The sequence below is a fragment of the Ramularia collo-cygni genome (genome assembly GCF_900074925.1).
Source record: "Ramularia collo-cygni strain URUG2 genome assembly, contig: RCC_scaffold11, whole genome shotgun sequence".
Taxonomy (NCBI): Eukaryota; Fungi; Ascomycota; class Dothideomycetes; order Mycosphaerellales; family Mycosphaerellaceae; genus Ramularia; species Ramularia collo-cygni.
Genome location: NW_019716265.1, coordinates 657,209 through 668,808, shown reverse-complemented (window position 1 = coordinate 668,808; position 11,600 = coordinate 657,209). Strand labels below are relative to the sequence as shown.

General features: G+C 39.4%; 3 protein-coding genes; 2 read left to right on the top strand and 1 right to left on the bottom strand.

Annotated features, from left to right (window-relative positions):
* Positions 1-7,322: 7,322 nt before the first annotated feature.
* On the top strand, positions 7,323-8,493 carry RCC_07338 (related to FMN-dependent 2-nitropropane dioxygenase; the record flags this gene model as incomplete). XM_023772596.1 has 3 exons in its annotated part: positions 7,323-7,365; positions 7,438-8,255; positions 8,311-8,493. 3 exons carry the CDS (start codon positions 7,323-7,325, stop codon positions 8,491-8,493), a joined length of 1,044 nt encoding a protein of 347 aa, XP_023628364.1.
* A 558-nt stretch (positions 8,494-9,051) lies between these two features.
* On the bottom strand, positions 9,052-10,546 carry RCC_07337 (related to Protein urg3; the record flags this gene model as incomplete). XM_023772595.1 has 4 exons in its annotated part: positions 9,052-9,716; positions 9,783-9,959; positions 10,014-10,317; positions 10,385-10,546. The coding sequence occupies 4 exons, from the start codon at positions 10,544-10,546 to the stop codon at positions 9,052-9,054; spliced, it is 1,308 nt and encodes a 435-aa protein (XP_023628363.1).
* A 394-nt stretch (positions 10,547-10,940) lies between these two features.
* RCC_07336 (related to Putative uracil phosphoribosyltransferase urg2) lies at positions 10,941-11,585 on the top strand (the record flags this gene model as incomplete). XM_023772594.1 has 2 exons in its annotated part: positions 10,941-11,347; positions 11,399-11,585. The coding sequence occupies 2 exons, from the start codon at positions 10,941-10,943 to the stop codon at positions 11,583-11,585; spliced, it is 594 nt and encodes a 197-aa protein (XP_023628362.1).
* Between the last annotated feature and the right edge of the window lie 15 nt (positions 11,586-11,600).

Genomic DNA, 11,600 nt, shown 5'->3' with positions numbered 1-11,600 from the left:
AAGATTTTCTTCCTATTCTAGCCTCCTATAACTGCTTTTCCCTTATATATAGCTTATAGCTATCTACCCCTAACCTTAATCTATTTCTTCCTTTAAAGTAGAATTATAGATCTAAAGAGTTATAGTTAGTTAGTTATATAGRATAAGGCATAGGAGTCTAGTAACTATTCTAAGGAGGTTAACTTGCCTTTTGCCTCTAAAGAAGAGTRTRYAATCTTATTAGTTTCCTCCTTAAATTAGRATAAGGTAGCACTTAATAAGGTTAGGGATAATTCCCTAGATTAGGCTTRTTTAGYAAGGAATGCTTTCTTAGYAGTCTTCCTTRTTTTCCTAAATTTAGAAACCTCTTTTCTAATTATTTCCTCTATTRCCTTCTTAAATTCTTTAAGAGAGTCTYTTCTTTTYTTAACCCTCTTTAATAAGGAGGAGGAGTATTTCTTACTAGAGATCTTTCTCTTTTTAGGCTTTAGTAAATCCCTATTTCTAGATAGGAAATTTTCCTAAGGTCTAATTACTTTCTTTGCCTTTCCTAGCTATAGACAATCTTATATAAAGTATTATCTATTATAGAGGAAGTATGTTCTTATCCTTTTAAAGGCTGCTATTATAAAGTCCTCCTTATAATAGAGGTCCCTTACTTCCTAAGATTTAAGGATAAGTAGGATCTATTTATAGTTCCTAGTAAGCATTAGCTAGGCTATAATTGCATTCTTAGTTAATTTAAACTTAGGAGGGAGTGCTAAAAGAAGGATCCTAATTTTCCTTTYAGGTTCTTTTATATATAACTCCCTTTTATTAACCTCTRYAATCCTCTTTRCTATTAAACTAATCTRTACYTAGGCTAATCTTACTATATCTTCCTCTCCTATTCTAAAGTTTATAAGTTRTTATACTATTAAYATAGTATATACTATAAGCACCTTRCTRTACTTCTTCTAGAGGAAGAGCTAYATTTTAGCAGCTATCTTTATATCTATTAATAATTRAATCTTATCTRCTTTATCTAAGCTAACTCTTAATCTTAGCTTATACCTGCACTTAGCATTCTCCTTTTAAAAGTTTAGCTAGCTAGCTATTCTTGTAACCCTAGCATCTAGATTAAGGAGTAATAAATTGTCTAGGTTAATTAATCCCTTAATATTATAGAAGATGCCTTTTCCTTCTAGGTTATCCCTCTATAGTTTAAACTATCTTTTCTAGTTCTCTCTTATTAGGATTAGAATCCTAATATAGGTCTARCTRTYCTTCTCTTCCTCTATTTTAGTATATAAATAGCYTAGTCCTRCTAAGGCTTTAGTAGTAAAGTAAAGGGTGTGTATATGTTTTAAGGCTTTAGATTTAGAGTCCTCTACTCCTTATAGCTATTAGAYAATCCCTTAGTCCTAATAGTTAAATGTTCTAAACCCTTAGGAACTAATCTGTCTTCTATGTTTTCTTYTTRTCTAACCTGCTATTAAAACTCCTAGTAGTGYAAGATAGGGTACTAGAAACTAGTGTCCTTTCTATATTAGCTTTATAAGGTAGGAGAAACCTTTACTACTTTAAGGTTAAGGTCTTTTTTCCTTCGGTAAACCCGGGCTTATAACCTATTAAATATTAGTCGGAGGTTCGCAGATTTTTAGGGGTAGAGTAAAAGAGTATTTTAATCTTTAACTAGCTTACTATCTCCGACAGGNTCTATCTCCTAAGAAGAGATTTTACCCTATATAGAGTTATATAACCTTGTAGCTACTTAGCTCTCTGTTATGTTAGATGTACAGCTATTCTATAACTGCACTTTCTAACAGTAGTAATAACTATAGTTGTTATAAAGGAAAAGTTTTATAGGTCTACTAGGGACTATATAATTGCATTAGGGGACTTTAGCTTTATTAGTATATTAGCTAGCTGCTTAGAAGTGTTTATATATTCCACTTTAATGTTTCTAAGATTATATTGTTCCCTATAATAGTAATTTCTTACTAAAATATGTCGTAACCTTCTAGAGTTTAAGTAATTCTTAACTAGGCTAATAGCTAACTAGTTATTAACTCTAATAAGGATAGTCTTAACTTTCTGCTAGGTAATTAAGCTAATCTTATTAAGAAGCTCCCTAAGCTAGCTAATCTCCCTAGTTGTTTTAGTTAAGGCTAGGTATTTAGCTTTAGTACTCGATAGGATAACATCCTTTTATAACTAGGACCTTTAGATAACTAGCCTACTATATAGCTTAATAAGAGACCTAGAGGTAGATCTCCTTATTATTAGATCTCCTATATAGTCTAAGTCTAAGTATGCCTTAATACTAAGGCTCTTAGTCCTTTTAAAGATAATGCCTTTTATAATTATACTCGAGATAAACTTCTAGATATGCCTTATAGTAGCAATATGCTTATTAAATTAGTTCTAAAGAAATCTAGTAAGATAGTTAATAGTATAGGTAATATTAGGCCGGGTATAATTAGAGAGATACTAAAGCTCCCTAATAATCTTATTAAAGAGATTATATTATTCCTTTATATAGCTCCTCTTAGATAGGAATAGTAATCTTTCTAGTAGGAACTTTACTAGCTTTATATTTAACAGCCTATAGCCCTCTAGCTTCTTACGGCTATAATACTACTATAATACTATAGTAGTTATTTCTAATTGCTAGATGTACAATCCTAGGAAAAGGTTAGTATTAATAAGCTTAATACTATACTTTTTCTTTAGTCCCTTAATTACCTAGTCGATATTAATCTAAATCTAACTAAGGATTTAAAAGTTATTAATATATATAAGAATAAGGGCTCTATATCCTATAAATAGGTATATATCTTAGTAAGTCCTTTTAAGACCTATATCCTAAAGTGTTACGACTGTATTATAATACTATAGAGATATAGCCTACTTTAGCCTATAGAGTCCCTTTCTAATACGGACTAGAAACTTCTTAGGATCTTTCTTTCCTATATCTAGATACTTAATCCCTTCTAGTAGATATATCTAGATCTCCCTATTTATTATAAGGTTTAGGAAGGCTATCTCGATATTAATCTAAGATCTTTTCTAGTAATATTATGTAGCTAATACTAGGAGGATTCTTCTAGTTGCAGCTCTTAGGGTTAGTATAAAGGTTTAAATATAGTTAACTCCTATCTTTTAGGAGTATTCTTTAGTAGTCTATCTAGCTTTATACTTCTTAATAGTACCGTTAGTAAGCTTCTTTAGCTTATATACCTATTTTGCTTTAAGGGGAATTCTTCCCTTAAGTAGGTTACTAATCCTTTTCTATTCGATTATACTAGTAGATTCTAGGGATTTAACTTCTTTAGATATTGCCTTTCTCTACTCTAGGTATTATAATGCCTCTAATATAGACTAGGGCTTAGTAATAACTACTCCCCTAGTATATAGCTTTTTATAGTTATACCTAATTATAGACCTTTCTAATCGTGTTTAAGAGGCTATAGGGGGTAATAGGTCCCTTTTTCTTTTACTAGTTGTCTAAGGTAGTATAAATAGCTCTATAAGTATATTAATATCTTCCTTAATAGAGGTACTATTCTAGGGAGAGCCTTAGAGGAACTCCCCCTAATTCTTAGGGTTACTACTAGAAGAGCTCTAGGACTATAATCTCCCCCGGATCTCTATAGGAGATAGCTTAGTAAACTATTATCTTTAAGGAGCTTCTTGCTCCTAGAATATTACTAGGGGTAGATCCTAAGATTAATACTTAGTTTCTAGAATAATTACTAAAGGGTAATACTTAGGAATAGGCTATACCTAGGCTTCTTACCTAGTAGCCGGGGTATAAGCTTCTAGCTTAGATACTACCTAAGCTTCTAGCTTAGGGTTAGTTACCTAAGCTTCTAGCTTAGTAACGGGCACTATATAGGCTTCTAGCCTAGTAGGTAGAGTTATAAAACCTATAGGGCTTATATAGAAAGGCTCCCCCTAAGACTTAGGGGTATAATAACTTCTAACTATGTCTATATATACCTAGTCCTTATTAAAAGTTATATACGGTATAAAAATAACCTAGTGCTTCTATACTCCCCTATAGTTAAGTATAGGGCGCTAGAGGAGGTAGTTTATAGATAAATACTCTTAAAATCCTATAAACTAAAAGATTTCTGCTCTTAGGGCAAACTTTACTAAGATCTAGCGGTTATTATTATAGATATAGGCTTTGTAGCTAAATCTTCTTATATAGGATAGATCTAGGGAGGTTTCCTAAAAGATATTAAGATCTTACTAAAGGTAAAGAATAGGGATGTTTTTAGTACTAAGATTTATAAGCCGGTTTATAATATATACTAAGTATTTTAGTGCATAGTACTATATGTCCTAGGGGGCTCTAGCATTAATAACTATCGCCCTACCTTTAGTAAGGATAACCTTATTAGAGGATTTAGTAATACTATTCTATTTAGGTGTATATAGTGCTAATACATCCTACCTAAGTCTAGTAGCCTTAGCTATCTTAGTAGTAAGGTTATTAATAAATTTACTACCCCTATCTATAAATATAAGCTTAGGGATCTTTTTATATATATTTTGCACTCTCTAGATAAAGATCCTAGTAATCTTAGGGCTATTACTCTTTAGTCTAAGAAGAAACACCTATCTATAGCGGGTCTTAGCGTCTATATATAGTAGGAAATACCTATTCCTATAGATGTCTAGTAGGCTAATTAGTCCTACTATATCTATATAAACTTTATTAAGTGCTCTAGCCGCTATAGGTCTTAGATACCTTAATATAACTCGCTAGGATCTTAAGAGCTTATATGTTTTATAGTAACTTATTATATCTATATTAATACTCTCTAGTCTAGTTGCCTTAAGCTTTATAGCGTTAAGGATTAAGGCTTTAATATAGCTAAATCTCTAATACTAACGCTCTATATTAGCCTTTAGCTTTATAAAAGCTACTACTATAGTTTTTTTAACTATAGTCTTTCTAAATAGGGGGGGCTATTAGCCCTCTAGGATAAGGATCTTTATATCTTTTAGAATAAGCACTCTATAAAGCTTTTAAAGCTTCCTAATAGGCTTATTATCCTTATCTAGGATAGTTCTAGTCCTAGTATTATATATAATACTAAACTTCTCTAGGATCCGCTCTATAGAGATAAGGTTTATATTAGAGCCTAGGGAGTATAAAGCTCCCTTTAGTTCTAGCTATATTTTAAGACCTTTAGGGCCTTTTAGCTAGAGAGTTACTATTCCTAAATACGTAACTCTATTCTTCTTAATAGCCTAGGAGAACTCTACTAGTTTCTTTTTCTTATAGAGATCTTTAAACTATACTTTATTATTAAAGAAGTAATATACTATCCTAGAGTCCTATATATTAATATAGCTATTAATAGGCTTTATTAAAGATGCAGCTATTACGATACTGTAGCTTATTAAGCTATTAGAATCTAAGTCTAATAGGGACCTAGATAAGTCTTAAGCTACTATAGTATTAGCTCTCCTCTATTGTTTTTTCTTCTAGGACTTTTGAATATTAGTCGGAGGTTCGCGGAATTTTGGAGGTGGAGTACAAGAGTGACTTGATCTTTAACTGGCTTACTGTCTCCGACAGGCAGTACTTAAAAGTAGGAACTAATGTGTTAATTGAGTTGATTATCTAGAGATGTGTCTCTATCTCCTAAGAAGAGATTTTACCCTACATAGAGTTATATAACCTTGTGGCCACTTGGCTCTCTGTTATGTTAGATGTACAGCCATTCTATAACTGCACTTTCTAACAAGGACTACTTCTTCTTATTATTATTAGGCTTTCTAGCTTTCTAGAACGATAGTGCCCTATTAGGGTATTACTTATAATATTCTACATTAGTATAGTTATATTTGCACTAAGTGCATTTCTTATTATTATCTTTAATATCTACTATTACTCCTCCTATAACTCGTTTCTAGGAAGGATTAGGCTAGTAGCTTAATACTAGAGGTTTCTTACGTCTAAGAGAGGTAATTATATCCTCTAATATTACTAGCTAGGATTTGTTAGTATATCGCTAGCTTCTAAGCTACTTAATGTAGTTTAGACCTATAATAAATAGTATATTTATAATAAAAGGTAGGAATATAAGTCCCTCCTATATATTAGAAATGCGGTTAGCTCTAGTATATTACTTAGTAGCTATCCTATACTAATATACCTACTTTTAGAAGTCTTTATAGTACTTTAGAGTATTATTACCCGTTAATTTAATGCTCCTAATCTGCTTAAGAGTATTATAGATATCTATAATAACGACTAGTTAATATATAGTAAGGATTATTTTAAATAGCTCCTATACTATTTTCTTAGTACTTCCGAAATTAGGCCTAAGCTTTTTATCTAGCTAGCTATAGATAATACTATAAGTAACTATATTCTTCTTCTTAAACTCCCTTAATACTAGTAGATAATTAGCTATATTAGGGTAGTTAATCCTCTAGAGCTCTAGTTATAGTAGCTCCTAAGGAAGATTATAGAAGATATATCTAAGTATATCCTCTTTTACTAGTACTCCTCTAAGTATTACCTTCTAGCTTAAGAAGTTAGTATTCTTCTTAAGTACCTAATTCTCCTTAGCTATTTTAACTAGCTCTATTATATTTTAATTCTAGCTCTTCTCTTAGCTTACTAGGATTCCTCTATTAAAATAGTAAGTATAGGGTTAATATTATTAATACTAATAACTTCTTAGTAAGGATAAGATCGTAGTAGCGCCGGGCTTATAACCTATTATAAAGCTATTACTAAATTAAGGCGAAGTACGCAGATAATACTAATTAGTATATAGGTAAAAACTCTGCATCTAAGATGCGGCTATATCGTCTAATCCTTAGTTATCTGTGGATCACGTGCCAGAATCACAACAGCAAGACATTCCACGACGGAAAAATCTCGGGCCGTCACCGGCGTCTTTTCCCCAGAATCTCACATGGCGCTCCCCATGCAATGTTCACATGTTTCATCCGGTCATGCCTGTTGTCGCAACACGTCTGCTTCCATTCTCCTGGACCATGAGAGATGCCGATGGTTGGATCGGAGAAGATGGAGATGGAATACTCGCTTGATGTCCACGCACATTCACCTCTCACATCAAGGGAAGAGTGGACGGCATTTGCCAAAGTCCGCAATGAAACCCCCGTCGCATTCAGCCCTACGTTTCGGCGGCATCTGAATGATCAAATAGGCCTCGGCTTTCACCAGCACATCCGAGCAAGCAGCCATGGCAATCCCAAAGATGCATCATCTGCCACAACATCTCTACCTTTACATCTTRTCGCCGAAATAACCTCTCCTCCTCCTCCTACATCCCCTCTAAACCACCTTCCAACATCTCACCAGGAAGATGCCTTTCAACACGGCCCTCACCCGCAAGCTCGGGATTCGCGGTATGCATATCCACCACCATGCCATCCATATACAGTTGACACGACCAGACTGACATGTGATGTGAACTATAGTTCCCGTGGTCCAAGGCGGCATGCAATGGGTCGGATACGCGGAAATGGCCTCGGCCGTGTCCAACGCCGGCGGCCTGGGAATCATCACCGCCCTCACCCAGCCTACCCCCGACGACCTGCGCAAGGAAATCCGCAAGTGCAAGACCATGACCGATAAGCCGTTTGGCGTCAACCTCACCCTTCTCCCCTCCATGAACCCGCCAGACTACCCGGGTTACGCACAAGCCATCCTCGACGAGGGCATTCGAATCGTCGAGACGGCAGGAAACTCTCCCGGCCCCATCATCAAACAGTTGAAGAGCGCCGACCCTCCCTGTGTCATTCTCCACAAGTGCACCAGCATCAGACACGCTCTGAGTGCCGTCAAGTTGGGCGTCGACTTCCTCAGCATTGATGGATTCGAGTGCGCGGGACACGTGGGCGAGACGGATATTACAAACTTGATCCTGCTCTCCCGCGCGAGACAATCCATTCCTATCCCCTTCATCGCCTCGGGTGGTTTCTGCGACGGATGGGGTTTGGCCGCCGCGTTGAACTTGGGCGCCGAGGGAATCAACATGGGCACACGCTTCATGTGCACCATCGAGGCTCCCATCCACCACAACATCAAAGTCGCCATCACCAAGGCGGAAGAGACCGACACACAGCTCGTCTTGAGGAAGTGGAGAAACACTTCCCGCTTGTTCAAGAATAAAGTCTCCACAGAAGCATACAAGATTGAAAACTCGCCCGAGACTAAGGAGTTTGAGGCTGTGGGACCGTATGTTAGTGGAAAGCGAGGTCGTCAGGTCTTCCTCAATGGAGACCCCGACTACGGTGTAAGTTTTGATGTTCTTGATGTATGTAGAACACAAGTGCTGATCGTGAACACAGGTCTGGACTGCGGGACAGGTCGTAGGCCTCATCCATGACATCCCCACATGCGCGGACCTTGTCAACAGAATCGAAGCCGAGGCTATCGAGAGTTTGACCAAGGCGCAGAGCACCATTGTTGACAAGCAGCCACCACCGGATATCAGGGGAAAGCCTGCCAGTGAGGTGCAGGCCAAGTTGTAGAGTAGCCATGTCATGTCATGTCATACCATGAGCAAATTGGAAATTCATGACATAACATTCCATCAACTTTTCAATATCCGCCCCTTTGTCGAGCTCCGGCCAAGAATCTCGGCAAGGTCGAGTGAAGGTTTATTGTCATCTTCGAGTCCAGCAAGCAGCTTGCCTGCCGTCTATCTTTTTTCTCGCGACAGGCAACATGGTTCCTGTCAGTCATCTTTTTCCCTTGTTGCTTATACATCACCTATGCCATTGTGTTGAGCGAGCTAGACACAGCTTCGAAGATAATCACAATGAAGTTCCTCTATCATTCCTTCCTCTCCTCGTAACGGCGACAGAGACGGGAGGCTTTCGAAAGACCCCTTTCTCATAGTACCCGCCGATGGAAAAAGAAGGGGGTATCTCTAACATGATCAACAACAGACCGTAAAGAACGAGCAGGACTTCCCTAATCATCAGCGGAAGATTATAGGATATGGAAGTTCGAACATCCCTCACAGCCAAAATCCACATGCTATATCCCTCTACGTCCCCGTAAGAAAAAGCCACGATCGCCATGAATCAAAACAGCGTCCCATCACTAATCGTCAAAATCGGACTACAACCCCCCAAATCCCCCCTCAATTCCCGCGCAAGTTCCCTCCCAGCCTTCCAAGTCCCAGCCTCCAACACCTGAGCCAAACTCAACCTCTGCACCTCCTCCCCGAATTTCCCCCGCAATTTCTCGTTAACTTGCCCCGTAACAATATCCAACAAATTCACAGTCAAAGCCCGCCATTCCACAATCACATCATCCCCCGGAGCGAATAACGGGAGGGGAGGTGTGGGACTTGCTTGTAAACCTCTTGATAGAACTTCAGGTTTTAAACTCAGAACTCCCGTATCGATTAAAAAACCTCCATTACGGTATTCGGGAAGGCCGGTTAGGGAGTCCAGATTATCCCATTTCGTGTCGGGGAGCAGACGACAGATGGCTGATGTTAGGGAATAAGCGAGCCATTGGGTGAGTTTGTGGAAAGGTTGTATGCCGGGGCCTCCTTGTGGACTACTGGATTTTTTTTKGGCGAGGATGAGAAGGGGCCAGGCGTCGCCTAGTGCTTTGGAATTTAGGGTTGTGCGGTCTGTTGTGGGCCAGGCTGGTAGGAGGAGGGTTTGGAGGGTGGACCAGAGGAGTTGGAAATTTAGGAGTTTTTCATTTTCTGGAGAGGTGTTTGATAGGAGGTAGTCTGTTTTTTGATTGGGGGTTAGAAGGGGATGTTGATAGTGGGGAGAATAACAGTGATGGACGTTACTGATGATATTCCCTGGTCTGGAGGGGTTGGAACCAAAGATCTCAGGCATCTTGATTAGAGAAGCACCGAGACTTTTCAACAAGGCACATCTCTCCTTTACTCCGAGAAGAGGATTTTCTGGCGTCGATTGCATGGCTGCCGTGAAATCCTCTACATTTAGAGAGGACAGAACATTGGCTAAATTGATTAATCGTCAGTCTTGCACCATCGTCTCCCCTCTCAGTAACTCACCATCAACACACTCCTTCCCAAAAATTCCCGCCTGAAAAGCATGAAAACTAGCAACAGCCAACCCCTCACTCCGTCCAATTTTTAAATCCCCCTCGGTGAACTTCCACTCATCCCCAGCTCCAGCATCCAGCAGTACAGAAACGACAATAACATCAATCACACGACGAGCACGTTCCCGCTCCTCGATTCCGTTGGAACGCATTTCTTCGACGAGATTGTCGAGGCGGGGAAGTCCTCCCGCGTGGAAATGTTGCCATCGTCCGTGGGGTGGGATTTGGGGGAATTGGGAGGGGGTCCAATCTCTCTGAAGACCTTTGTTAGGGGATGTAGGGAGATATATGATTTTGTGCCAGGTTGTTTTGTTTGCTTACGAGAATGAGATTCACGACATAGTCTGCGGCGGAGTCGAGTTTGTCTTGATGGAGGTTGAAGTTGGTAAGTTGGCCTTCTAATGCGGCTTCGTAGACGATTTTCGCTTGTTCTCGGACACTTGGGAGTGTGAGCAGATATTCGTAATTTGATTCGGAGGACATGGCTTTTGTGTTGCTTTTCGTTCGGGGATGATGGGGACGCTACAGGTGATGTTCCGATATGTTGTTGGATGGGATGGGTCGGTGAGGCAGTGGAGTCGGAGTGGAGTCCGTGGCTATTAACCGCAAATGCGGCTATTATCGCAAAGACCCGCAAGCCATATCAAATTACCTATCGTCTTGGGCGATGTTGTAGTAGCATGGATATAGAGACACCGTAGAAGCGATTGCGGTTAGACATCCCGCGCATGAGGAATGAGGAGTAGAGACAGTCAGACATGATAAGAACGAATGAATGCCCGCCCTTCCCTCTTGCAAAAGAGATACCTCCCCTTCTTCAATCAATCCCCCTTCACCCAACTCACCTCACCTCATATCAAATCAACCCACCATAACAATGCCCAGCGAAACCATCAACATAGTCCGCCACCCCTGCCTCAAAGGAAAACTATCCCTCCTAGAAGACCGCTCAACGCCAGCAGCCCAAGTCCGAAGCCTCGTAACCCAAGCCACCTACATCCTAGCCACAGAAGCCTCCCGCGAAATCTCCTCTTCAGACCATACAATCGTAGTACCCGTCATGCGAAGTGGCCTCGCAATGGTCGACGCAACATTGGAAATTCTCTGTCCTTCCCATCCCACTTCCGTCTATCATCTCGGTCTCTTCCGAGACTCGACTACGCTGGAAGCCATTGAATATTATAATAATATTCCTACAGAAGGGGAAGCGGCTAAGAATGGACTTATTGTTGATCCGCTTCTTGCTACGGGGGCTACTGTTACTGCGGCGATTGATAGTTTGAAGTGAGTATGTCCCCCTCCCCAATATATAACAAAGCTGACGAGTGATCACAGGCGGTGGGGAATTGAGAAGATCATCGTCGTGGCTCTGCTCGCTACAAATGAAGCTATTGAGCGTATTACAAAGGTGCATCCGACTGGTGTGCAGTTCTTTGTGGGAGATGTGCAGGAATTGAGTCCTGCGGGGAAAGTTGTGCCGGGGGTGGGAGATATGGGAGATCGATTGTATTTCCGGAATTGATGATGATTATTGTAT